Source organism: Peromyscus leucopus, chromosome 3 (assembly GCF_004664715.2).
Source record: "Peromyscus leucopus breed LL Stock chromosome 3, UCI_PerLeu_2.1, whole genome shotgun sequence".
NCBI lineage: Eukaryota > Metazoa > Chordata > Mammalia > Rodentia > Cricetidae > Peromyscus > Peromyscus leucopus.
In genome coordinates, this window is record NC_051065.1 from 137,763,745 (window position 1) to 137,790,623 (window position 26,879).

General features: G+C 44.3%; 1 protein-coding gene across 4 annotated transcripts in view; it reads left to right on the plus strand.

Moving 5' to 3' along the window:
• Positions 1 to 26,879, plus strand: part of Grin2b (glutamate ionotropic receptor NMDA type subunit 2B) — a 453,056-nt gene that overhangs the window by 363,806 nt on the left and 62,371 nt on the right. For all 4 annotated transcript variants that reach the window (XM_028872157.2, XM_028872158.2, XM_028872156.2 and 1 more), the window contains 3 exons: positions 24,376 to 24,578; positions 25,328 to 25,499; positions 25,934 to 26,087. In XM_028872157.2, the coding sequence (XP_028727990.1) occupies positions 24,376 to 24,578; positions 25,328 to 25,499; positions 25,934 to 26,087 (529 nt within the window). The remainder of the gene's footprint in view (positions 1 to 24,375; positions 24,579 to 25,327; positions 25,500 to 25,933; positions 26,088 to 26,879) is intronic.

Genomic DNA, 26,879 nt, shown 5'->3' on the forward strand with positions numbered 1-26,879 from the left:
AATCTGGTAGGTCTTTTCATCAAGGTACTCTTTACTCTTTGGTTATGAAGGATAACAAACTGTTGGTTTAGGGAAGGCTTTGTGTTGTGATCATCATTATCATTTTGAGAAAATGCTGACTAAGGTGTGAACTCTTCCTTGCTGGAATTGTAAGCTGTATGGAAATTGTGACTTTTGCATTTGCTGGTGACAGATTATCTCTAAGACCAAAGGATATTTTTCTTAAGCTACACCAGTACATAATTAATTGTCTTTATTTTATTTTTATTAGTTTCTAAAAATTAGTATGCAAAGTAATAGATGGCACTGTGACATGTACATACATATTTTGTTCTTGTTGGCACCCCTCCCCCAACAGTACCTTCTGTCTTCATGTCACACATAGTCTATAAACCTCTTTTGTTTCCATCTCCCCACTTAAGATCTTTTCTCTGTTTTCTAGTTCCCATAAACTATGCTCATTATACCCCCATACACATATATGAACATACAAAACTAAAGTCTAGGATCTGTATCTGAGGAAAAAAAACATATTTTTGTTTATGTGAGTGTAACTTATTTCACTTAACATCTTCTGTTCCATTTACCTTCCCATAAATGTCAAGACGTTATTTTTCTTTGCTGAATAAAACTCCATTGTGTGTTCAGGTGCCACATTGTTTTTGTTTTTTGTTTTTTCCATACATTTGTTGATGGACACTTGGGCTGCTTCTGTATCTTGCCCGTTGTGAATAGTGCAGCAATAAATATAGGCATGCGAGTTTCTCTGTATTAGGACTTAGAATCTTTGGCTTCTGTATCCATGAACGGCGTAGCTAGGTCATTCTCCCATTTTCTCATTATTTTTTAATAGTCCTATTTTAACCTGGTAGGTGTGGGCCAAGTGTTGTGAGTGAAAATATGTAAGGGGAATAATAGACGTCATTTGAACAGAGACACATCCTTCAGAGTTCAGTTTAGCCATCTTTCACTGAAATTGAAGTTAGTTCCCCTTCTTGCACACTGTTCTACAACTCTGCCTAGTATTCTTTTCACTTTTGGAAGACAGGTAATATCTTATCAGATGAGTGAATTTCTCACCAAGGACAAGATTCTATATCCTATGCTGTGGGTTACATCTAAATGCCTGTGTCTCTCAAGTCTATATTTCTATCCCAGAGCTTTCATCTGAGTCCTGAACTCTTTCTTCCTCTTAACCTGCTTTTGGATATTTCTGCTGAGGTAGAAGATAAAAATCTCAAACTTGTTTTTTTTTTTTCTAAGTTTGACGTTTCTCTGTAAGTCTATGTCTCATTTTAGTTGATATTTATTGAGAGCTTTCTATATACCAAATATTATTCTAAGTACTTTGTAGGTATTAACTTTTAATGTTCACAGTAAACTTATGAGTAGATGCTTTTAATCAGCTTTAGTACATGAGAATGATACTGAGCTACAGAGAATACTCGACTGAGTTTACAAGGTTCATAAGTGGCAGATCTGGATGATAATCTTAGATCATATGTCAATGTCTACAGTGGCTCCAGCAGAATTCCTTTACTGTGCAGACTCTACCTTGGTAAACCGCAGGTACAGGGGTATTTTCCCTCTCTTCTCTCCTCTCTTCTTCTCTCTTCTCTTCTTCTCTCCTCTCTTCTTCTCTCCTCTCTTCTTCTCTCCTCTCTTCTTCTCTCCTCTCTTCTCCCCTCTCCTCCCCTCCTCTCCTCTCCTCTTCTACATCAGATTTATTGTCAACCCCATTGTCTTTAGCTTCCAAGAATATATTGCATCCCTCTTTTGTCGTCATCACAAAGGCCCCTCTATCCTAATTTGCTTTCTGTTGCCTTGATGAATACTATGACTAAAAGCAAAATGGTTGTTTTAGCTTCAACTTCCAGCTAACAGTCCATTGCTAAAGGAAGCCAGGGAGGGAATTCTGCTTTAGAAAGAAGTGAAACAGGTACCATGGAAGAATGCTGTTGCTTGGCTTGCTTTCTTTGGCTCATGCTAGGGAAGGTTTCCCATAATGTCTGGGCTCTTCCATACCAATCATCAATCAATCAAGACAAATCCTCACAGACACGGCCTTAGGCCAGCCTGATAGGTATAGCCCTCCAGTTGAGACTTTCTCGGAGGACTCTGGGCTGTGTCAAGTTGGCAGCTGTCAGGCTTTGTGGTACCTCCTAATCTTGCCAGACTCAGTGCCCAGAACGCTCTTTTGAGTCCCAGCTGTACTGGCTGAGTTTCTGCAGCCCCCTGATCAGCACAAGGTGGTAATTCTTTCAGAGTCCCCTTTAACCCTTCATAGTTCCCTTGAGGTCACAATAGAGCCACATGTACAACACTGGTCTCATGAGATTTTATTGCCTCCTGACATCTTCACCACCTTGGTTCCTGTAATTACACCTAATGATGTCTGCATAATGATGAAATCACCCAACAAGACACTGTCAGAAGTCATCCACGTTATTAAGTGATGGAAGGCTTTATGTTGGCTTCTTACCTCTTCCCTACTCTAGAGGATGGGAAATAACTTGTCATCACCATCCCCTTCACCGAGTAAAGGGCCTTTCGCCTGGTAGCTCTTCTCTGTTGTTAGAACTGAATGTCACAGGCTGGGTAATTCACAGGGGAAAGAATTTTATTCAACCCATGATTCTTAAAGATGGCAAGTTCAGGACTGGGTGGCTGATTCTGGTGGGGTCCTTCTTGTTGTTAAAGACTCTGCAGAGTCCACAGGTTCATCACATGTTGAAAGGGAACTAAGCATTCTAGCTCAGGTTTCATGTCCTTTCTCATAAAGCCACAGTTCCATTGGATCAGGGCCCCATCCTTACAGATTCACTTAACATTAAATATTTGTTGGATTACACTCCTGTCCACCTAATACTTCACAGTGGGGGCTAATTTCAGCATGGATCTTGGTGGGAACATTCAAATCTCAGCAGCTGTGTGGCAGACTTTGCTGAATGAAAGAAAGATGTCTGGGCTGGCTAATATTCAAATGACAGGTCTAGGTACACACAAATCCTCTTTGAGTTTTTTTCTCCACCACAAAATAGCAGAGATGCAAAATACCTCCCAGCACAATGTGTGGGAATCCAGGAAGCATTTACCTCCTCACTGCTGCTACCTGCCTGAATGAAGCAGCATGCCATTTAAATTGAACCAATGGCTGAATCCAGGGCAGCAAGTGATGAGGCCCATGTTCACATACCTGTTCCCCCTTCTGCACACATCCTGTACCTTTTCATGGCTACTTCTGTCTGCTCTTTCAACAGACATTGCAGACACTGGGTATCTGTTGATTCCAATTTGGAAAGTTTCCTTGCCGAAGAGCTGCAGGGGACATACAGGAAGCTGCCTACCGCATTCCCATCCTCCTCTGCTCCTCCTCTATCTTCAGCTGACGAATCACTGGTCCAGTAAGGGGGGGTGGCAAGGCAGGCAGGTCAGTAAACATCTGTTCCTCACCCAGGGGAGCTCTTAAAGGTGGTCGATCACCTGTGTCCTTTCCTTGTAAACCTGGGAGGAAATCCAATCCCCCCTCCATTCCTGGATGGATTACTTTCCCTGTCTTCTCCTCTCTTTGCCCACATAACCCTTGACATTCTCTAATTCCAAACCTCTGCTAAACATCCCACCAGACTCTAGGACAGACATTTATGCTGAGTGGACCGTTAGTGTCCTGCCTAACTGGCCCTTTTAGCCCAGATACCTGAGCAAAACAGCATTTCCCAAGGAGGACCAGCACTGAAGTGACTTCCATGAGTAGGCTTGGAGCAGTGACTCTCTGGTTGAAGGGAGGGACTCAAAGGTAATAGGAATGTCACCTGGAGATTGTTTTCCCAGTCTTGCTAAACTTTCTCACAGCCTCCAGTAACACCCATCCTCAGAGGAGACTGCCCTGTCCACTGTTCCCTGAGGCTCTAGAAGTTAAGGAAGGACTCAGATGATGGGATCCTCAACAATAGAGGATAATTCAAGGCAGCAAAACCAGATGATTCTGTGTAGGCAGAGTCACTGACACCCCCAGCCTCATAGTTCACCCCCAGTCAGGTTTTACATGGCCAAAATAGTATATTCTCACCAAAATAGGTTTTTCTTTCTTCCCAGTAGACAGATGGAATCTCTCTCCCAGCCTCTCTTCCAGTGAGATATGGTCGTATGACTGACACATGTTGTTACCCTGTGTGACTGTGATGGCGAGTGCCAGGTTAGCAGCTGTTATGGTGTCACTTTCTGGCTTGAGTCATAAAATCTTTCCCATGCATGTTCAACCAGGATTTACATTGCTTTTGTGTCTGTCTGGAATGTGGACACCTCCCAGGGACCTTGGCAGCCCCGTGTTAAAGATGGCAGAATCTCCGTTGGTGTGAGTCCTCAGATGGCTGCCAGAGTTGTCTGTCCTGCCAACTGCAATCCAGCTTCGTGAAGTAGATATGGAATTGTACTGTGCTATAATTACACATTTCATAGACTGCTACAGTAGTTAGGCTACCGTATTCTTCTGTATATGTATTTCTCCCTTCTCCATTTTCTTATAGGCTCCTTGAAAGCAGGGTCCATCTATCCCCTCTGCATCACTGACAGGATCTCCCTCAGAAACTAGCATGGGACATGGGCTCAGTTAACACTCCTTGCTCAGAGAGTTTGAGTCTGCCTTTATTCTCCGGCGAGGTAAAACTGCTAGTAACACGGCCAAATCATAGGGTTTTTTGTTTCACTTTGAAACCCATCTTGGGCCTGAAAGATCTCTAATGTAGGTACACAGCTCTGGGCTGACATGGTCACTGAAGTGTGACACACATTTTTTATTATCTATAAATGGATTATCTGCTGTGACCCAGCTCTTCCATCATTTCAGCACCTTCCTCCTGACACCAGCTGTGTCGTGGGTGCTGAGAAGGGGCCCAGAGCCAAGGAAAAGCTCAGCGACAGTGGGGGTGGCCTTGGGGGTGGTGCTTGTGTTGCTAGCGAGGAGTGAGTGATGAATGTATTCTCAAAGTCAAATACAACGGTGATCATCGTGTTTCCTTCACTGTTATATGCATCTTCCTATTGATTTATTTTCATCCATGATCAGCTGTTAACAATCGAAGTGTGTCAGTTAAGACAGGGCGGGGCGCTAACCCCATCCCAGGAGCAAAGAAAACGTTAAAAACAGGAATTTATCTGTTCATCTCCAATCTCTTGAATAAAGAAAAGGCATCTTTTTTTCAACAGCTTGCAGCAGGCCAAGCAGGGGACGCATGGTAAATATTAAAATCCTCATTAGAGAAACAAATGAGTTTTACCCTATGGTTCTTGATGATGCAAGAGTGTACATTGCCAGCTTCCATCTTCAGCTTGGTGCAGTGTCCTCATGAACCCCACGGCCACCCTGTGGGCATGGGTGCGCGCGCGCGCACGCACACACACACACACACACACACACTTTCCTCCATGAATTCACTTTTAAAAAATAATTGAGTGAACACATGTTCTCAAAACTTAGCATTTCTGAAGCTGGTTGGAACTCAGATGTGGGTCCACCCCTCGATGACTGCTAATTGGGCACATCTGGAGCCAGGCCTGGAAAAACGCCCAAGGGGAGGTGCTGCTGCTGGTGGTGGTGATGATCCTGATGGCAATGCTGGGGGTAGGGGTGGTTGGAGGTCACACTGTGAAAGCCTCTGGTCTGAACCACTCAGCCTCACTCCCCATTGATGAAGAAATCTGCAGACTTGCACAAAGTCACAGCTTTCTAAGGTCGAGGCTCCCAGAAGAGGGGGCTCCTTTCTCCTCAAGACAGGTTGAAGCTGTGCGTGATGGGGAATACAGATGCCCCAGGCAGTCAGTGGACTCTTGCTCTCCCTGCCTCTCCCTGCCTCTCCCTGCCTCTCCCCTTGCTCTTTCCTGACAGAGAGACCAAGTACCCTTTATCCAAAAAACCATGTCAGTGCATAGATTTGAGATCATCTTAGATTTTGAATCATGATGTATTCCCTCACTTCCCAGTAGTAAAACGAAGAGCTTGCTATCGATGAGTGCTCTCAATTCTGGTACCCCACAGGATGATACTGTTGTTTAGATGATATCCTGCTTAGAAATCCCATTACAGTTGTTCTGGGTTAAAGTAGAAAATGAAGAATTTTAACAGTGAATAAGTGATTCTGAGACAAGCCTGGCATTCTCTAGTCTGCTGTCGGAGCTAGATCAAACAGTTAGCAGGCATGCCATGCCCTCCCTCTTCCTTGAACTCCATCTTGTCCATTTCCCCCCTCACCAGCCCCAACCCTCCATCCCCACCGGACTCTGTGTGCCCTCCACTCCCACCCACATGCATATTATACTATTTAGTGTGTGGCACAGAATCACTTCATAGTTCACTAACTCCCTCTGCTTAATTAGTCAGAAGATGAGACCCAAACAAACTGCAGAATTTGTGGAGACTAACCGGCAAAAATATAAACAACAGACTAAGAACACTGTTAGAAGCCCCCAGAAAACGTTAACCGTGGAAGCAGAAGCATTCCTGGAAAGTGACTTATAAACTCACACAGGGTTGGAAAGGTACACGCTTCACTGGAGATTGCCTCCACGGTATTTACTCTACAGGACCAGCCCAGCCCCATTTTGCTGTGATCCCTACAGACTCATGTACTTTCTACTTACGAGGGACACAGATAAGAGGATTTATGTCTCCTTCCTAAGAAATCCTTTATCTTATACAAGCAAAATGATTTTGAAAATTGAGGCACCCAAATTCTCCACCTTGCCCTAGCACACTAGGATTGTGGCTTGAAAGATGATGGATGCATGGCAGTGTCTCTTCCTAATGGGGTGACAGTGTTTGCCTCAGTTTCTCATCTTGTTGACCTCAGTAGTTACTTTTCTCATTGCAATGACATTGTACCTGGAACAACTTAAGGAAGAAAGGTTTTAACTGTCTGTGGTTGCAGAAATGTCAAGTGATAGTCCACAGTTGAAGGAGAATATCACTGCCACGAGAAGCTGTTGGAGGAGGAGTGGTTCACTTCCTGGAGACAGGGAGCAGAGGGGACGTGTTTTAGTTCCTTTTCTCCTCACTTTGATGAGACGCCTCATAGAAGCTCCTAAAAGGATGAAGGATTCCTTTCAGCTCATGGTTTCAGGGCAGGAAAGGCATGGCAGCATCATGGTGGTGGGCGTGGCCTTTGTCCATGACGGAGGGAGCAAGGGACTCTTGCTCACATGGCAGAGGATGATAAACAGAAGGCTCCGTCCAGAGCCAAGGCTAGTCTGTACTGCTCACAACCCACCATCCCAGTTCCTCACTTCCCCCATCAAGGCCCCACCCCCTAAAGATTCTACTCACTCCCGTAGAGTGTGTCCCCAACTGGGGATCTGGGTTCAAACACATTGAGTCTGTGGAGGGACACTTAAATTTCATAATGGGGAGGGGCAGAAACCTGAGACAAAACTCAGCCTCCGAGGACCCACCCTCAGTGATCTAATTCCGCAAGCTAGTCTCCACCATCTACAGCTCCCAGGATCTCCCAAAATATCACTGCCAGCTTGGGGCGAGTGACTGAACACAGAAGTCTGTGTGTGGGGGGGGGTATTTCATATTCAAACCACAACAGTAAGGATAGACATGGAATGCTATCTGTGCAGCTCAACCTAACTTCACCTTAATTTTATTCTGGAACCTTCTAACATTAAACTAAAAGCACTAGAAACCTCTTTGCTTTCCTTTCTGAGCTTCATTTAAAGCTTGAAATTGGTGGGGACTTTTCAATTCAGCTGTCATTTCCAATGAGTTTTTTTTTTTTTCAGTCAAATGGCTTTAGTTAAGTTGAGGGACAATTCAGTTTTAAGGTGAGGGGCACTGAGGCAATTTGGTAATTTAATTCCACCATGTGGCCTGGACATGAACCTAAGGCCTGGGGACTGGTGCCTTTCTGTTAATTAATTCTCCATGTCAGACATCTGGAAAGCTGCCTCTTCCGCCTGCTCTGAGTTGACTAATTAATTAAGCTGTGTTTGTAAACAGGCATTTTCTCCCCCAGCACTTTTTTGATCATCTGTTTCTTTAGCTACAAGCTGGTGACCCTACTTAATGGCAAACTACCTAGCCAATAATTCTACTCTCCTACAGGCTCTGGACAGTTCTTTTGGAGGCTGCCCAGCACTGGGCAAGTCTAGGCATTGGAAGGAGGTCAGTAAGGATTCAATTAAGCCATTTATTAATTATGTAGCTACAGGCAAATTGCCTCATGCCTCAAAATATCAGTTTCCCCCATTTCCTCCTGCAAACCCCTACCATTTAGTCCAATACCTTGAACATTGTTGACACTCTCTATATGCTAAAGGCATGCTTTGCTGAAGGAGCAGCCACACTTTGCTTTGTGTGGGCTAACTCCAGGCTACTTCTGCCTACATTATTATGATGGCCTCTTTCCAACACCTGGTTGATAATCTGGCAACTGTTGTCGCCTTTACACTTTACAGAGAGAGGGAATCTGTCTCTGTAAAGGGAATGAGCTAGGTCCCAGGGCTAGCCAGGGATGGAGCTTGCTCATGTCTTCATACTCCTGGGTCTCGAGGTTTTCCTTTGAGACCAGCTTTCCCCCTGACCTTCAGTGGAATGTAAAACTAGGTGTTAAAAACCGGGAGTGGGGTAGGAGGAGAGTTATAGGAGTGCTGCCTAAAATAGCACCTCATTAAAGAAATCAATGCTAATCAGTGATGCTCATGGTGGCGAAACACCTGTTAGCAACCCATTACCCAATAGGAAGGAACATGCGGCTCAGTCGCTTTCTGGAACACCTGCTTTAGCTGAATGATAAGTGTGTTGTCAGCAAGTGTCATAACTCAGAGTTACGAACTAATTTCAGTAGCATTAGCACTTACACTTCTGTGGTTAGATAGACGACCAGTTCTTTCAACAGCTTTGTGAGGTTGGAGGGAGCAAGACACGGGTGTACATATAGACAGATGGACATAAAATTACAATCTCCCATTTGATGATAAGCATTCAAGAGTCCCAGAGGTTAAAACTGTCATAGTCATGGGGCTCATCAGTGGTAGAGGTGGGACTGATTCCAGAACTCCCTATGGTATGAGTTAGTACTGTTTCAATGGACTACAATTAAAAAAAAAAGATTTATGTCAGCATTGTAACTTACAGTGATGAATGCTGAAGAATTTTTGCTATTTCTGTCTTTTAGTTCTGCTTCCTTTTCCTTATTTTCTCACATGTGTGTGTTACACATATGTGTACACATGTATATTTGCATTTGGAGGACACAGGTCGATCTTGATGCTTTTTCTCAGCAACAGTTCACCTTTTATTGAGATGGGTCTCTCACTGGTCTGTACCTCACAATGTAAGCTAAACTGCCTGGCTAGTAAGCCCTGGGATCTACTTGTCTCCAGCTTTGAAGCACTGCTATTCTAAGTGTGTGCTAACATGCCGGGCCTTTTAAAGGTGGGCATGGAACTCAGACTCTTGTGTTTGCAAGGCCAGCCTTTTGATGAATGGGCTCTCTCCCCAACCTCTCTCATTTCTTGGTTCTGCCTGGTATGTATAATCTTTCCTTAAATGATATATTTTAATCAATTTCTGCTCCTTGGCCACTACCCAAAAATTTGATGGCTTAAAATAACCACCATTTCCCCATCCTGTTTCCTTTAGTGGGTGGTTGGTTTGAGTTGGGATTAGATGTATGCTTCCTGGAACAGTCTTACAGGGCTTCACACATCCAGCTAGTCACCTGACAGTTAACCAAGTCTGAATAATCAAAATGGCCTCACTGATGTTGACACTGGATCTCAGAAGGGGCCCCCTCCTGCTGTTTGCTCATCCTCAAAGGGGGTCACCAAGTGCTTAGCCCTGTTAGCAACATTCTATGAGGACAAGTCCTATTTCACCATTGCTCATCAATCTTCACACATGTCACACCTTTTTGGTACCCAAAGTCAATGTGACAAAGATGATAGCAAAGCATTAGGAGAAAGTTTCTTTTTAGGAGTGAGGTTCACTCATTTGCTCAGCTAATATTTATTCACTGCCAACTATGGGAGTCCTCTCTCCCTGTGTCAGGCATTATGGATATAGGAAAACAAAATCAGCCTTGCCAACATCTCGTAGTCTTCTGGAGGAGACCAGGCACGTAGTGACGCTCTTTGGCTAGTTTGGAATTTTGAGAGTGCCAAAAAAAGAGGATCTCAAGCTTAAGTCTAACCCAGGGCTGTGATAAACAAAGGCTTCTTGGGGGGCTGTGGGTACTGTCTGAGCTGAATCCTAAGAGTGGAGTGAATGTCATCCAGAGCACTAAGGGATGAGGGTAGAGCAGCCCGGCATGAGGGGAGACATTCTAACCAGTGAAAACAGAGGGTGTTGCTATCAAATGTTAGGAGAAGGCCAGAGGTATGGAAGTGAAAAAACAAAACCCAACCAAACAAACAAACAAACAAGGCAGGAGTGGGGTGGGGCAGACAAGGAAGAGGAGAGAGGAAAGAGAAAGGACCAAAGGTGAGGAAGAAATGCATACTAAGAAAGTGAACGACGAGGCTCTGGTGGCCTGGGAGAAGTCTACAGATGGGGAAGTCTGCATTTAGTGAGATCGCTTTGGGAACTAAATAGAGAATGAAGCAGAGGGAGATAAGGCTAGAGGTGGGGAAAACAGATGCAACGGAGAAAACCAGGCAAGAAGCAGAGTGTGAGAGAATGGATCCAGTGTGGGATCCTTTTCTACCATTTCCGCCTTCCAAAGCTGGGGGAGGCATTTCAGTGCAAGGAGGGAGGGTGTCGGAATCCCAGTTTAGCCTAGCATTGTCTAGAATATCTGAGCAGAACTATTTTGGACATGATTAATAAGCACCCTCAAACCCTAAATTGACAAGGGATGTGGTGGACCATGGATTTTGAACTTCTTTTTTACATTTACCATTTACTTATTAGTTTATTCTGTATGTTTATGTGTGGGAGAGGGGTCTTGTGCCACTAAACACATTGATAACTCAAGAGGACAACCTGTGAGAGTCAGTTCTCTCCCTCTACCATGTGGGTGCTTCTACCCATCAAGCAGTCTCACTAGCCCTTTGAACTGTTTTGATACTGCTAGTATGGTGTGTAAGCAAACTGTTCCCTGAATCAGCAAGGTAGCTCAGAGGCAGAGTGAATCCCTTCCTGTACACAGACAGCTCTTTCAGTATTCTGTCCCCTCCCCTCCAGATCTGGGGTCTTGCAGCCTTCCCTGACAGTTTTGACCTCTTCCATTTGTGTTCCATTAATCCCTCAGTGATCCCACGTGTCCTTGTCATGCACAGGCCTGGCTTATTTTCACATATGCTCACACCCTTCTGCCTTGGATTTCCTGTATGATCATGCTTGCAATGAAGTCACTCCATTGCCCCGCAAAGCACATTCGTAATTACCAGAGTTTACGTTCAGACGCGTGGTCTGGAAAATTGTCATTATACTTATGCAATACGTCTCTTCTCCAGAATTCGCCCCATTACTTTCTGTGTGACACTTGCGCATGAGCATGAGCGCCCTGCAATGATAAGAGCAGTTCTCTGCAGACTCATGTGGCAAGGCGGTCCTGCTCAGGTCTAGCTGGATTTTTCTAACTCTGAAAATTTTGCATGAGAAGCTGATCTTGCTGGTCTGGTCAGCTTATTAAATGTGAGACAATTTGCCTCACTTTCCATTAGTGTCTGGAGTCATACTTGAAAGTCCTGCTGGTCTAATGTGTCTGGACAGAATTATGCATATTTTTAAATAATGTTTTCTTTAAAGACACTGAAAGCATTTGGAACTTGGAGGAGGACTGTGAAGGAGGGTGTAATGATGTAATGAGATGGATCAGGAAGCCAGAGGCAGAGCAGGATGGGAGTCAGCATCCTTTGGAAACCAGGAGAATCACCTCTGGCTCTATGAGGCCTGGGCGGCAGCGGGGCGGGGTGAGGCTCAGTGCCTTCTGCATGGTAGTGCTGTTTCTCACTGGTGCCGGTCATCCTCCTGTTGTGTCAGATACCTAGGAGATCCAGAGCTCCGACAGGTCCCAGGCACATCATAGCTACTGCACAGACCAGGGCCGATGAGCTCAAGGCCACACGGGGGGGGGGGGGGGGGGGTCGTTATTATACACTTTATGCTCTTCTCGGAACTCTATGTGCCTAGCTGACAGTTGAAGTGGCAAAGAGGAAAACCAAAAGGCAAAGGCTTTAGTGTCCGACTGCCTAAACTCAAGCCCTGTTCTTGCCAATTCCTTGGCCAGGAAGCCCTTAGGTAGGGGTTTGTTCTAGTTTGCCTTTCTGTTGTTATGATAAATGCCATGACCATAGCAACTTCCAGGTCATAATCCATCACTGGGAGAAATCAGGGCAGGAGCTCTCGGCAGGAATCTGGGGCAGCAGAAACCAAAGAGAAACGCTTCTTCCTGGCTTACTCATTGCTAGTATTTTTACACAGCCCAGGACCATTTGCCCAAGGAACTGTAACATCTCCAGTGGGCCAGGCCTCCTACATCAATCAGCAGTTGAAACAGTGCCTCACAGACATGATCGCCCAGACCAGTCTGATCCAGGCGAACCTTCAATCGAGGTTCCTCTTCCCAGAGCCCTGTGCTAAGCCGACAATAGAGAGCAGGCAGTGCAGGGTCTTATAAGAAGCTTCTGTCATGAGGTTTTGGTCCCAGGGAAGGATTTGTGGAGGAATCAATGGGGAGTAGAAAGGAAATGTGGTAAGACTACAAACGGCTAGGCCTGGCAGCAGGGTTCGGCTTCTGGGTCAAGTGGAAGGAGATGCTACATGATCTGATGGGTGAGATTAGTCACTGCTTCAAGGTCGGGGCCAGGGAGAGGACGCATATTCAACTTACTACGGGAACCATAGATATTAGATAGTTTCAACAGACCGGGGTGGAGAGAGAAGACTTCAAGTCTGCCATTTATCTTGTCCCTTTCTCTCTCTTGTGTTTACTTTCTCTGGCCACTGGCTTTATTCTTGTCTCTCCATCGGGTAGGTGGATGGTTTCTCCACAGCTGCTCAGGGCTTCCACAACTTATGTTTCAGAGTAACACAGGGAACACTATTCTTATTTCTAAAGCCCCAAATTCAAAAGATTCTACCCACCCAGTCAGGTGCCTCACCTCTCAACCACTCCTTTATAAGTGGATTCAGGGTATACCTGGATATGTGATAACATAAGGACTTTCACAGGGTCCTGCGGCTGCAATTGATAAAAGAGCAGTTCACAAGGAAAGAAGACCCTGGATAAAAGGAAAAGAGTGGGTTACGGGAGAGGGGCAGGTGGCGGCTTATTGGAGACAAATAATAGTTCATCACAAGGCAGAATCTGAAACTTTCAGTGACTTTCCGGAAGTTAGCAATGAAAGAGCCAGGGTTCCAATAAGGATATTCAAACTTCATAGCCTCTGCCCCTAACTCACATAATCATGAATAAATGAATGAAGGGGAGTGAATACAGATGTGCTTGCATCTGTCCCATTCACACATGTAGACATAAGTTAGTGGGAACTCCTTGGCAAGGCTGTGTGGGAAGTCACTGTTCATAGTGTTCTGGCATTGCACAGCTTTATTCCCCCTTACAGCTGTCACCTGAGGATGAAGGTAGAGAGTGCTGACAAGGAGATCCAGTGACCAACAGTATCAGTGACGGAAGCCTGTAGCCTAGTTCCCAAAGCATGCTAAACCAGCATCTCAAGGCCTACCAAGCATGCAGCAGTCAGCCAGCAGCAGCCCTGGATGGTGCTTATGAGCCCCATGGTAGCATTCTGCAGGAAGGAATTGATGCCCAGAAAGTTGGTGCATAGGTAGAGAGGTCCCTCAGAGTATGCTGCCATGTCCCATGAGAAAGCTTGGGATCAATGTAGGTGTGACAGAGGGGGCCTTGGACAGAAACACACCAACGGAGAAGGTAAAGCTGAGTGCTGTCCTTAGCTCCTCTGCTTTCCAGAAGGGAACTCTGAAGACTGGGTCTCCGAAGATGGGCGTTCGAGAGCCCTTGGACCTGGAAGGAAGCTGTATTGACTCCCTCAGCCTATTTAATGAACTATTGACAGAATTCTTGGTAAATAAATGGATTAAAGCCTTCTCTACTGATACCCACTTTCCCCTGGGAAGGGGATTATGAGGCAAGAGTACTGAGCCAATGGTATTCTCTAGATTCAAAGCCAAAAAGGCTAGTCATACTTCTGTCCTGTGTTTCTGCTTTCATTTGCTTGAATAAGAGTATGGAATAAAACCAAAAGAATTGTGGGGAAGTTACCTTGGCATTGTGAAACAGTTGTAACCTTGGTTATTAGAATGTGTTTCCCCCTTGCTACTTGGAAACAAAATTATTTTTCTAGGAAGCAGTTAGGTGAATTTAGAGGGTGGTTATTTTTTTTAATAACAATAATTAGGAGAAGGTGGGGGCTGAAGAAAAAACATCAAATACTTGCAAAAACTAATGAGTGGCACAGAGAAGTTGAATACCTCACCAAGGGTCACACAGCACGTCAGTACTCTACCACCTGCCACCATTCTGCCTGTGTGACCCCACCATGAACTTCAGCTGCCACTTGCCATGATCCTTTTCACACAACCACCAGGGCTGGTGTGAAGGTGGATGTCAGGGGGCTGAAATAAACACTTTGACTTTCTCAGATCATTTCTCAGTTATAAGGACTGGAAAAGTCAAGAATGTTCTTGGGGAATCGTGGCACATTGAAAGATATAATAGGTTTCTAGAGTCAAACTGACTAAGTCTTGGTCACAGGTCTGAGAGACGACTCAGCAGTTAAAGCTTGCCATGCCAAGTACGATGACCTGAGTTCCAGTCCTCAGAATTTATGGAAAAGCCAGGTGGGTGGGTCATCCCAGCTTGAGGGAGGTGGAACCAAGGGATCCCAGAGCAAGCTGGCTGGCTAGACAAGCTAACAGTGAGCTCAATCTTCAGCAAGAGTCTCAATGCATAGGATGGAGAATGACTCAGGACAATACCAAACATCGATCCATCCACATGTGCACCCGCACATGAAAGCATGAATACACTCATGCATAACACACACACACACACACACACACACACACACACACACACACACACACACTGAACACCAAGTTTTTCAGGCAATATTGCAAGCAACTGGCCAGGTAGCAGTGGCTGTCTCTGGGAGAGTTGGTGACAGTGATTTGACGTGACTCCAAGGGAGCTGGCTGGCACCAAGCTGGAACCCAAACAGCTGCAAGTCTTCCAATATGATCACACGCTGTTGCTGGTGTGTTCTGGGATGACCACAGTTGCTGCTTGGTGCCCAAGGAATCAACAACTTTTGTTATTTGTACGTGCTCCTCCTCCACCTTCATCTCCAGGATTCCAGAGGAGAAACATTGGAAGGAGTAGTAGACAGCAAGCATCATGTGGAGCCTGGTTGCTGGGCCCACAGGGACAGTGGATGTGCACAGCTGGGAGCCTGGTAGTCCCTTGGAGAAGCAGGATCAGCATTTGAGACCAGAGATGGCAACTGAGGTCTGGGCAGGAACGTCCCAATACACTTCCCTTCTGATGGAGAGCTTGGAGCCACTAGGCCACAGCTTAGTAAATGACAAAGCAATAACAGGCCAAAGGCAGTCATGGATTAAATATAAATATGGAAATTATTTTCAAACACATTTTTCAAAGTCTAGATTCCTAAACCTAGACGTGACTGGATATGCAAATGATGGGGAGGAGGCACATCAAGCTGTGCCCACGGCCTTGTTAGATGCTCACTGTGGCGGAGCATGCTGCCGAGCTCACCGTGGCTCACACACAACTGGGGCTGCCAAGGCCAAAGAAGGTTCTGTTCAGGAAGGCTGCAGAAGAGAAGAAGGGAGAGATTCTGTGAGGCGCTGCCCTTCTCATGCAAGGACACTGGAGGGAAGTCTAGTGGAGACTTGGTGGAGAGCCTGACGTGCTATTCCATCAGTCACAGACTGGTGACAGCGAACAAGTGCCAGGCAGCACACAAGAGAAGAAACTGGAAGTGATGGAGCCGTCCCACCTTGGAAGCCCTGGAAGACCCACCCTTAAACACGGACTTGCACATCACAATAACGCTCACATTTTATAGGATACCCAAAGGCAGGGGTTGATTCACAAAACCCGCTGTGGAAGATAAAAAACGGCAACAGCCACCCGACCCCCTTTTCTAGTTTTGGAATGAGCGATTACAGGAGTGGTAATGCTGGAGATGGGCAGAGAAGATGGTAGAACATCTGGAAACACGAAGGGCCCAGCTGCTGTGCTGACACAGGGACTTAGCAGAGAGAAGACTACATAAGAGCAAACAGCAGATCCCCATTTCTGATGTGTGCGTGTGTGTGCATATGTGTGTGTGTGTGTGCGCGCGCGCGCGCGCGCGCGCGCGCGTGCGCGCGTGCGTGTGTACGTGTGCACAGGCTTAAAAAAATCAATATATAAAGGCATGGAGGAGACTGAAAGGAAAAGAAGTGGGCATAGTGGCTATGCCTGTGATCCCAGCACTTGAGAAAGTATCAACAGGGTGAGCAGAAGTTTGAGAGCAGCCTGAGTTACATGAAACCCTATCTCAAAAAACCACACACATAACAGAGAGAGAGAGAGAGAGAGAGAGAGAGAGAGAGAGAGAGAGAGAGAGAGAGAGAGAGAGAAACAGAGCCCCAAGACCCTATTCTAACAGACAGTTTCTAGAGGCAGGTCCAGTGGCCCACACCTGCAAGCCTTAGAGGAAGGTTGTTAGTTCCAGAAACCTCTGAGCTGCATAGTGGGGTGGGAGAGAGAGGTGCAATGGGGGAAAGGGGAGGGAGACAGAAAAATTTTATTTCAAAAGGAAGAAAAATGAAATGTTGTGGCATAGACAAAAGCGCCCAAACAAATTTGAGATGGGCAACAGCATTTCCAGAGTGTCGAGACATAAAGGCCCTGTTCAAGTACACCGGGGCTGTTCTCCAGGAGTAGATAAGGAAGACAAACAGCGGCGGCGGCGGCGGTGGTGGCGGTGGCAGCGCAGTGGGAAATGCCAGTGGGAAATGCGGAAGGATGTGGCCAGAGAGGAGAGAAGCTAATCCAGATGTCTCACAGGCACTCAGTGTGAGGCAAGGGGATGGAAACCCCAGCAGCCAGATACCGTTCCTCGGAGTGGCAGGTGTTTCAGAGTGAGCAAAAGTTGGTCTTGGTGGCAGCTGAGTGAAGGGGGGGCCCTGTCAGCCTCTGCTGATAACAGTGTTGAGTGCTGCAAACTTCTGTGGTCTAACAATTTTTCACCACTGGAAATAGATGCTTTAAAAATACCATGGTGGTGGTGGTGGTGGTGGTGGTGGTGGTGTGTGTGTGTGTTTTAAATATCCTAAATATTTGTCCATAGAGATACTGTGGAATAAATCGAGCTACATTCGTGTTAGGGCTACTGCTGTGCTGTTTTAGAACTAAAGAGGTAAGGAGACAGCTCAGCCACTCAACTCCTTCCCAGGTCACCATGAAGACCTAAATTTAGGTGTTTAGCACCCTAGCAAAAAGAAGAGTGTGGCCCTGTACATTTGTAACCCCAGCCTGGGGAGACAGGGATGGGCAGATCCCTGAGTTCATTGGACAGCCAGCCTGGTCTAATCAGGGAGCCACAAGACCTAGCAAGAAGTGATGTCTCAAAACAGAAAGAGGAGAGTAACTGAAAAAGATATGTCACATCAACATCTGACATCCATACTCACAGACCAATACACTTAACACATGCGTGTCACACACACACACACACACACACACACACACACACTTGTGCACACACACACCATATACAAAGAGCTAGCTCTGAAGTGTATTAAGTTGGAAGAAGTTTGTAGAACGAAGTGGGAAAGGAAAGCAGTAGAAGACTGTGTGCATGATTGTCTGATTTAGGAAGTGCACACGTGTACATGTGCACTCACACACTCACATATATCCCTTACTTGTGTGTACATGGATGTATTGGGATAATTAATGGGAAGTAATATTTTGGATGGATGCAAGAAGTAGATGTCTATATACATGTCCATTTGTTACAAGAGACAGAGCTCACTGGGACTGGATACAGAAAAGTATTGAAGAAAACTGAGTTCTGTTGTAGTGTCAAACTTTAAAAATTCTGGCATTAAAATGTATTGATGGATAAATTGAAATTCCCTGTGTTTGAATATCCTCTGTTGGGGTCTCAGTCCTGCCTAGGGGCTACAAGGTGAGGGGGCTGAATCTGATACCTCTTTGGGAAGGAAGGAAATTCAGATTTCAGCCACCTTGTGGAGGTTCCTCCCATCTCTCAAGCTTGCTCAGAGAGATAGCCCACAGCTTCAAATTTCTCATGTAAAAACTCAGTCAGAGTGAGAGGCTTAAAATAAGTGCTTTGTGTGAGATCCAGACATCATTTCAAGCAAGAAAAAAAATTCTTTCATTTTTGAAAAATAACCTTTGACGCCTAAAGTGGTTCTAATGAGCTCTTTCATTTGAGATCTTCCTAAACAGTGACTTTCTGGGGTAGCAAGAGCGGTGACCCAGAGAAACTGATGTCCTTTGCTTATGTGTGTTAGGAAAGCCCTGCCAGCAGAGCCCGCCCTGTCCCCTGTCCCTTCCCTCAATGACACTGTCGTGCACACTGCTATGATGTTTGTGCTTCATGCTGGAAGGACAGACTCACAGCTTTCAGAGAGGAGCATGCTCCGGTGATGTCACCTTGTATGTGGCCTTGTCTGGGTGCTCATTGGTGTGCATTTCACTGGTAGCAATGGCAGAAATCTGTTGACGTGTTGGCCAAAGGAGGACTTTGAAGTCTTAAGTCACCACAGGCTGCATCCCCTAGAAGAATGTCAGGAGCCACGTCTTCTGGGTGCTGTTCTTTTGGCTCAGCGAATACCAAAGAAACCAGCCCAAGACCCTAATGTCATGGCTCCATGTCTGTTCTTGAGAAAATCAAGCAAAGATTTTTTACTTTGTTTTTGGTTTTATGGCTTGTTTGTTGTTTGTTTGTTTCTCACATAAGAAAGATGCTCTGAGTTCTCTGGAGATCTTTTTAACAGCGATTATGGAAGATAACTGAAATTTTAAAGACAGCTGTCACTATTAAACGAGCTTGAAGTAATGATGTTTGTTTAATGTTCACTGCTGAGGAATTCCAAGTGCTTTACACACATTCTCATAGGTGTTTTTTGAGATTTCATTTTTCCTGATCATACTTTAATCCTGACTATAAACACTTCGTTCAGTTTTTACTTCGGCTTTTCTCTGAAATAGCTCCAGTTAATGGCATTTCTTACTGCACTCTGCATCCCCAGGATTATACACTTACACATTTTCAGACTCCTAGAGAAGGTTTCGAGAACATTCTCTCAGAGGCAGGCTTCTCTGTTTACATCCTTCTCTTCTCTTTCACCCGCTTTTGTTTGTAGTATTTTCACCACATGTCTCTCCTGCTGAAGGAAGAGCTAAGTGAAACACACCCCATGTTTTCTACTTAGATGCATCCTTTTTTAAAAAAAACAATTTTGGGTATTTATCATTTAAAATAACCTGCCTTGCTCTATAAAGAATGTGAGATGGGGTTGAAGGTGTAGCTCACTGGTAGAGCAAACTCCTCAAAATGTACAAAGCCCTGGGTTTGCTTCCCAGCACAGAAGATAACTAATTTAAGATGTCTGTCCGAACATCTGAGTTGATATGTGGAGAATTGTCTACAAAGGACTCTTCCTTCAATCCTCCATTAATTTGTTCCTTAAAGAAACAAGGGGGAAAACATCGTGGTTAAGATAGGAGAGTCTTTTGTACCAAACTCTCAGATACTGCCCTTGTTTGAGAAAGTATCTGCTAAGAACGCCTCTCCCTTAAACAGTCTGCAGACAATATTGTGGAAGCCATCATCCAGAGTGGGTCATGGGGATCATGAAGTTATGTGTAAGACACAGAAATCAAGTCACCTTTTTTTTCTGGATATGCAGAGCAAGGCTTTGAGAGTTTTAGAATTTTTGTCCATGGCCACTGGAATCCTTAGGATTTGGAACTTAGGGGACAGGACACCAGCAAAGCTTCAAAATAAAAGCTATTCGAGAAGGAAGGAACTAGCATGAAATAGAGTGGCTTGGTTCTTCTGTTGAGAGGGGAGCTGGCAACAAGGGCAGGGTGATCCGAGGAAGCCCTGATCTGTAATATTTAACAATTTCATGCTGTCCATACTCAGTCTAAGCCACCCAACCAATGCCGCTGAGCAAGGATGTGGGACGAGATGAGCAGAGTTGAGATGCCTCTTGAAAGTGGCAGAGCTTGGACTGTAATGATCATTAGGAATTTAGGAGGAAAAGAAAGAAGCTAGTTCAGGGAATGGAGCCCTCTCTACTTCAGGGGCTATGGATTATGTTTTAAAGTACAGTTCAAAATGGAGGAGGGGGTCACTGTGAGGCGTCTCTGTGACTCTTCCCAAAATGATCACTTTTACTCTCAATGCCAAAGTATTTATTAATACCTTCCATGGAAGCAATTGTCAAAGCCTCACTTGGTATTGTCACTCAAGTTGGTCCCCTCTGGAAGAGGTGTCCATGTCTTATTCCTTCACTGTTAGAGAGTTAGGAGATCATTCATGATAGGAGCTCAACCTTTCGAGTCATACTGCTTGGCTTCAAGTCCTGATGCTGCATGCAACACTCACTTATCCTGCTTGGTAGTATCTTAGAAGCCAGCAAATCCTTTTATAGACTTAGATATCAATGAGGAGGCTAAGTAACAGATTAGCTGTGATGATGAATGAGATTATTAGACGAGTTCAGAACCTGACACATTTCTGCCCCCAATAAACATCATGTGGTCCTGTTGTCTACTAGCATGCAACCCAGTGCCTGCCACATACTGGTGTGTAATTATTGTTGAATTGAATTAATGTGAAACAGACATGATCCTGCTGGTCTGGGAAAGGGTATGTGAGAAAAAATCTGTGAACAACTTATTGTTGGGGAAATAAGAATGGCATATTTAACAAAAGCCAGGAGATCATAGAATTATAGGATCAGAACTGAGTTTCCCTGCTGGGGTGTTGTGAACACAGAGGGGGATCATCTGTGCCCCACTTCACCCCATGTACTAGACACTGTACATCTATAAATATATCATCTGTTATCACAATAGCTTTTATAGACTGCCATTGATTGAAATATATGCTTTTCAGAACAGTTGCTTTTGGAAAAAATATGAATGTTGGAGTTTCAGAATAAATAACATTGCATTTTATTCCATTTGTTTCAATCCATCATTCCAATTAATTTGCGTTTCTTCCAAACTTGATTCAGCAATTTATGTGATATCATCTGTCCTCACTAGGTTATTATTGTCTGCAATTTCTTGAACACAACTTCAGTTTTGTTCTCTAAAACACTATATAGGTCACTTTTAAGAGCAGAGTCCCCTGACATGTCACCAAAAACCTCTCTCTTTGTTGGCATTGATTCATTAAACAATCTTTTCTTTTCTTTTGGGATATAGATTTTTTTAAAACTACTTTTCAATCTGTCAAAGTATGCAGTAATCCATGTTGTAGTTCATCTTGTTCACAGGAATGTCAGGGGAAACTTTGCCAAAAGGCTCTCTCCACAGCATTGTCTCCCACAGATACATTAAGTCTATTAGTAAAGAAATTGCCACTGTTATTTTTTACAATCTGTCCCTGGCTGACCTATGATGAGCATCCCTAAATCAAATGACTTCCTTGTCTGAGTCTCATGATCCATGGCACTGACGTCGTTTAGATAGAGGTAGGCTAGGCTAACACATAGGACTTGAACATGTAGGTGAGACATTTGGGCACAATGCTAAGGACTGAGAGAAGTTGTTGAAATTTTTGAATGGACATGTATGACAAAGTCACGTGGTGGGCATGTGTGTGTGTGTGTGTGTGTAATGTGTATTTATGTAGGTGTGTGCCCATGTACATGTATATGTATGGAGGCTGTCAGTGAACAGTGAGTGCTTACTTTATTTTCTTGCCACATTATTTTTGAGACAGACTCTTTCACTGTATCTGAAGTGCTCAAATTAGACTAGACTGTCTGGCCAGTGAACTCTAAGGATGCACCTCTTTCTGCTGCCCCTGAGTTGAGATTACAGATGCATGCTGGCGATCTAACTCAGGTTGTCGTGTTTATGCCAAAAGCATTCTACAGCTAATCTAATCCCCAACATTCAAAGTTGTGATTCCAGAAAGCCACCTGGAAGCAGTGTCTCGGGGACACAATGTAAGCTCAGAAGTCCTGCAGGAGTCACAAGGCCAGACCTCTCTAGTACAGGCTAGTTACTATAAAGACACAACAATACAATTATATTTAAAAGAAAAAAAGGCCAAAGGACGTATTGAGGGAAGATGATAGGACTTAAAAATAAATAAATAAAAATAGGCCTTTTAAAGCTTTTCAACCATTCCCACATAATCAAACATGCATAAACTAATATTGCTTTGGCCCCTGGAATAAGTATTCTTGCTTGGGAATGGATGTGATTCAGTGGGTCTCCAGAGCTGTGTCTTTTCTCCCCAAGGCTCTCCATGTATCTGGGAAGTCATTTGGAGATAGCCTTAGCAACATGAGGGGAACAGATTTGCAACAAAATCAAGATCAATAGTTTGCTGAAGAGCGAGCAGTCTCCACCTTAGGACAGCTTGTAATTTTTCAACTTTGTGATGACGTGAAAGTGATTTGAGTCCAATAGAAGCCACGTTTCATTTTATTTTACTTATCTTCTCTATGTGTGCAAAGGTCTCTCTCTCTCTCTCTCTCTCTCTCTCTCTCTCTCTCTCTCTCTCTCTCCTCTCCCTCTCCCTCTCCTCTCCCTCCCCCCCCCCTCTCTCTCTCTCTCTCTCTGTGTGTGTGTGTGTGTGTGTGTGTGTATATGTGTGTTTAGGGATGGGGTATGAATGGTAGAGGTCAACCTTGCCTATTGTTCCTCAAGGGATATCCACTTTGTACTTTGAGACAAGATCTCTCACTGGGACCTGGGCTCATTGATTAGGCTAGGCTGGCTGGCCCACAGGTCCCTAAGGTTTTCCTTTCATTTTCTCCCCAGCATCCAAATAACAAGTGCATGACACCACACCTGGCATTAAGGGAAGTGCTCAACAAGCACTTTGCCAAGCAGCTGAGCCATCTCCCTAGACCCTGTTTTCGTGTGTGTGTGTGTATGTGTGTGTGTGTGTGTGTGTGTGTGTGTGTGTGTGTCTATATTTTCAATTGGTTACTGGTGATATATGGTAGGTCAAAAGTATTCAATACATTTTCATATTACATTTTCAAGTTGTTATGGGCTTATTAGGTCATAATCCCATCAGAGGTCATGGTACACCTATACATATAACTGAACAAAAACATTGAGTTCCATGCTTAATTCTGAACCTAGAAGCAAAAGAGCTTGGGGATAAAAGCAAAACAGCTAGCACCAGAGTTAATGCCAGAGGAAAACTGCAAATGCCAAACAAGGCAGTCTAAGACACAAAATCAGTGCCCATGTTATAAGGATATAATAAGCAAGGTGGTTGCTATGGGGTTCTAATTTGGCCATGGAAGTAAAGTGATCAGCTTTGTGGGACAAGCTAGAGGGGGGAACTAATCACACTTAAGTGAAGACAGAAGAGGATCCTAAGATGAGAGGGAGTTTGAGTTGGCATTAGGAATGCACACCTTTCACATTAGAGTCATGACAATGGTTTTTCCTAGTGATGGGTGACACAGTCTTTGTGGCCCCACACAGCTGCTCACAGAGAAATCTATCTGTTTCATCCCAGGGTGTCTTCTTAGTTCAGCAGGTACAACTCTGCATTGACACATGCAATTGTTACCAACTCAACCACACACTCTTCTCCAAGCAAGTGGTGTCTATATTCCTTCATTGCAATGTAACCTTATTTTATTGTAAATCAGAGATTTATAGTTCTCTGAACAATTCCCCAGTGAACTTCCATTATAACTCAGCACATCCAGCTACCTCATTTGCTACAGGCACTCTCTTGTCTTTCCTAACACTCTTTGCTAATCCCAGGATTATGTTTGTTATTATAGTTGAGTAAAACAAACAAACAAACAAAACCCACAGCCATGTGAACCAGGAAAGTGAAGAATTTCACAGTTCTTGATACAGAAGCTGTGGGTTTTTGGAGAGTCCCCAGACCATTGTAGGTCCTCATTCAATACTAATTGAGAGGGTAAGTGAATGAAAGGATTACTTCTCTTGAATGAACAGTCATTTCATTTTCGGCATCTGTTTTAGAAAGTATTCTCTCCATTGTGTGCTATGCCGGTACTGGTTTGCCTTTGTTTAATAGCTTCTGAGACAGTTCAGGGAAGACTGGGAGAGGCTAGGAGACACTGGTTTGCAGTGGCTGAGCCCTTTTTCATCTCTTGTACAGGTGGGGAAATGGAAAGACAAGTCCCTTCAGATGAAATACTATGTGTGGCCTCGAATGTGTCCTGAGACTGAAGAGCAGGAAGATGACCACTTGAGCATCGTGACCTTGGAGGAGGCTCCATTTGTCATTGTGGAAAGTGTGGACCCTCTCAGTGGAACCTGTATGAGGAATACAGTCCCCTGCCAGAAGCGCATCATCTCTGAGTATGAAGCCTTCCTAGATGGATGGTTATAGGTGGCCTGGGAGAGAGTCAGTCAGATGTGCTGTTTGCTCACCTGGGGTTAGGCACCCTGGGAAATCCTTAGCTGCCATTAGGCCGTAGGATCAATGGGAGCTTTGATCGGATGTGTGGCTCCATCTAAAACCCTGACCTGAGACAATGACTTCTCTGTTAAGGTTCCTTTGACCTTGCTCAGCCCCAGTGACTGGGACCTCAAGTCTGCTGAGTTTTAGGTTTCTTTGGGTGTGGAAATATGTGCTATCTAAGCCAGCATTTTGAGAATTAGACCTGTTTTTGAAATAATTCCAGTTGATTTATGCTGTCAAAAGTTGGGGTTACAGTATTCTCAGGTGAGGGTGGGAAGAAGCATCTCAGAGGGCCAACTGCAGAGTCTCTCAGGATCTGGTAGGCATTTTGTACCTGAGTTCAGGTTTTGATGAAAACCATGAACTCAATGAAAAATTCATTAAGCTGAACCTGTAGGATACATGTCTTTCCCTCATCTATGTTGTGCTTCAAAGGAACATTGAAAAGTGAGCCATGATGTGGCTCAGGTCCTGAGATAATTAAAAAATACCACAGTTCTAGGTCAGATCTCTTTCCTTACTCAGGAATAAGCTGTGCCATGAGAGAGGAGGTTGACTTTGGAGTTTTAATGAAAAAGTAATTTTTCCTTCCTATACAGAGTCTTGCTTTGTTTATTTGTTTTTTTTTTTTTCTTTAACTGGGTAGGAATAAAACAGATGAGGAGCCAGGCTACATCAAAAAATGCTGCAAGGGGTTCTGTATTGATATCCTTAAGAAAATTTCTAAGTCTGTGAAGTTCACCTATGACCTTTACCTGGTGACCAATGGCAAGCATGGAAAGAAAATCAATGGGACCTGGAATGGCATGATTGGTGAGGTCAGTATCAGGAGGCAAGGTCACGACAAAGTCATTTCTGTTGTGCACTTATGATTTGCTTAAACATTGTTAAAGGTTTATCTTGTGAACTTAACAACATGTAAAATAATAACTAGAAAAAAGGAGAAATAGCTCAGCCAGTAATGTGCTTGTCTCATGATCATGAGGACCTGAGTTTGATCCCTAGAACCCAAATGAAATTTCAAGTACAATAATATGTGCTTATAATCCCAGTGCTGGGAAGGATTCCTGAGGCCTGGTGGCCACCCAGGCTAGCTAAATTGGTGAGCTCCAGACCAACAACAGACCCACAGAGGAGGGGAATGGTATTCTAGGGATGGTGCCCAAATGACTGCTGAGCCATGAGAATTTTGCTTGTGGTAGACCTGCCTTCTATAACATTCTAATTGGAGCATTGTACCTTTTTTTTTCAGGTGGTCATGAAGAGGGCATACATGGCAGTGGGGTCACTAACTATCAATGAAGAACGATCAGAGGTTGTTGACTTCTCTGTGCCCTTCATAGAGACTGGTATCAGTGTCATGGTATCACGCAGCAATGGGACTGTGTCACCTTCTGCCTTCTTAGGTAAATCACATGTTTACTGATGACAGGAAATGGACTCAAGGACAAGTAGCTGGAATGAGAAACAATTGCAGGACATGATTTGTTGGGAGTTTAATTCAGACAGGGAATATACTTGGTTATTCTTAAACACAAAAATTAAGAACACCTAGAAATCAAGGAGGTATGTTGCCCTACAAGAAAATACTTGGAGAATGGTAAGGAGAAGTCCTATATAGTCCCTTTTTTTAAATCACTTAATGTTCATTTGGATTTAAGAAAATTTGCTCTATCCTGGGACTCCATTTTCCTTATCCACAGAATATGGCATCTCAATCAGTTGACCTCTAAGACTTCTTTCTGCAATAATAATTTCTATCTTCTGTCTTACTTATTATTCTATTGGTGTGGAAAGACACCATGACCAAGGCAACTCATATAAAACAAAGTCTTTGACTGAGGTCTTGCTTATAAATTCAGAGTTAGTCCATTATCATCATGGCAGGAAGCAGACAGTCATGGAGCTGGAGCAGTAGCTGAGTGCTTTACATCCTGATCCACAGGCAGTAGGTATTGAAAGAGAGAGATACTGGGCCTGGAATGGATTTTCGAAACTTCAGAGCCCACTCCCAGTGACACACCCCCTCTAACAAGGCCACATCTTAATCCTTTTTAAACAGTTTATCAACTGGGGACTAAGCAGGCAAATACATGATTCTATGGGGACCATTTTCATTCACACCACTACCTAACTGAAAGACCTATTTATTTTTTAATTATCTTCAAGAACGGAGCTCAGGGCTAACACACATAAGA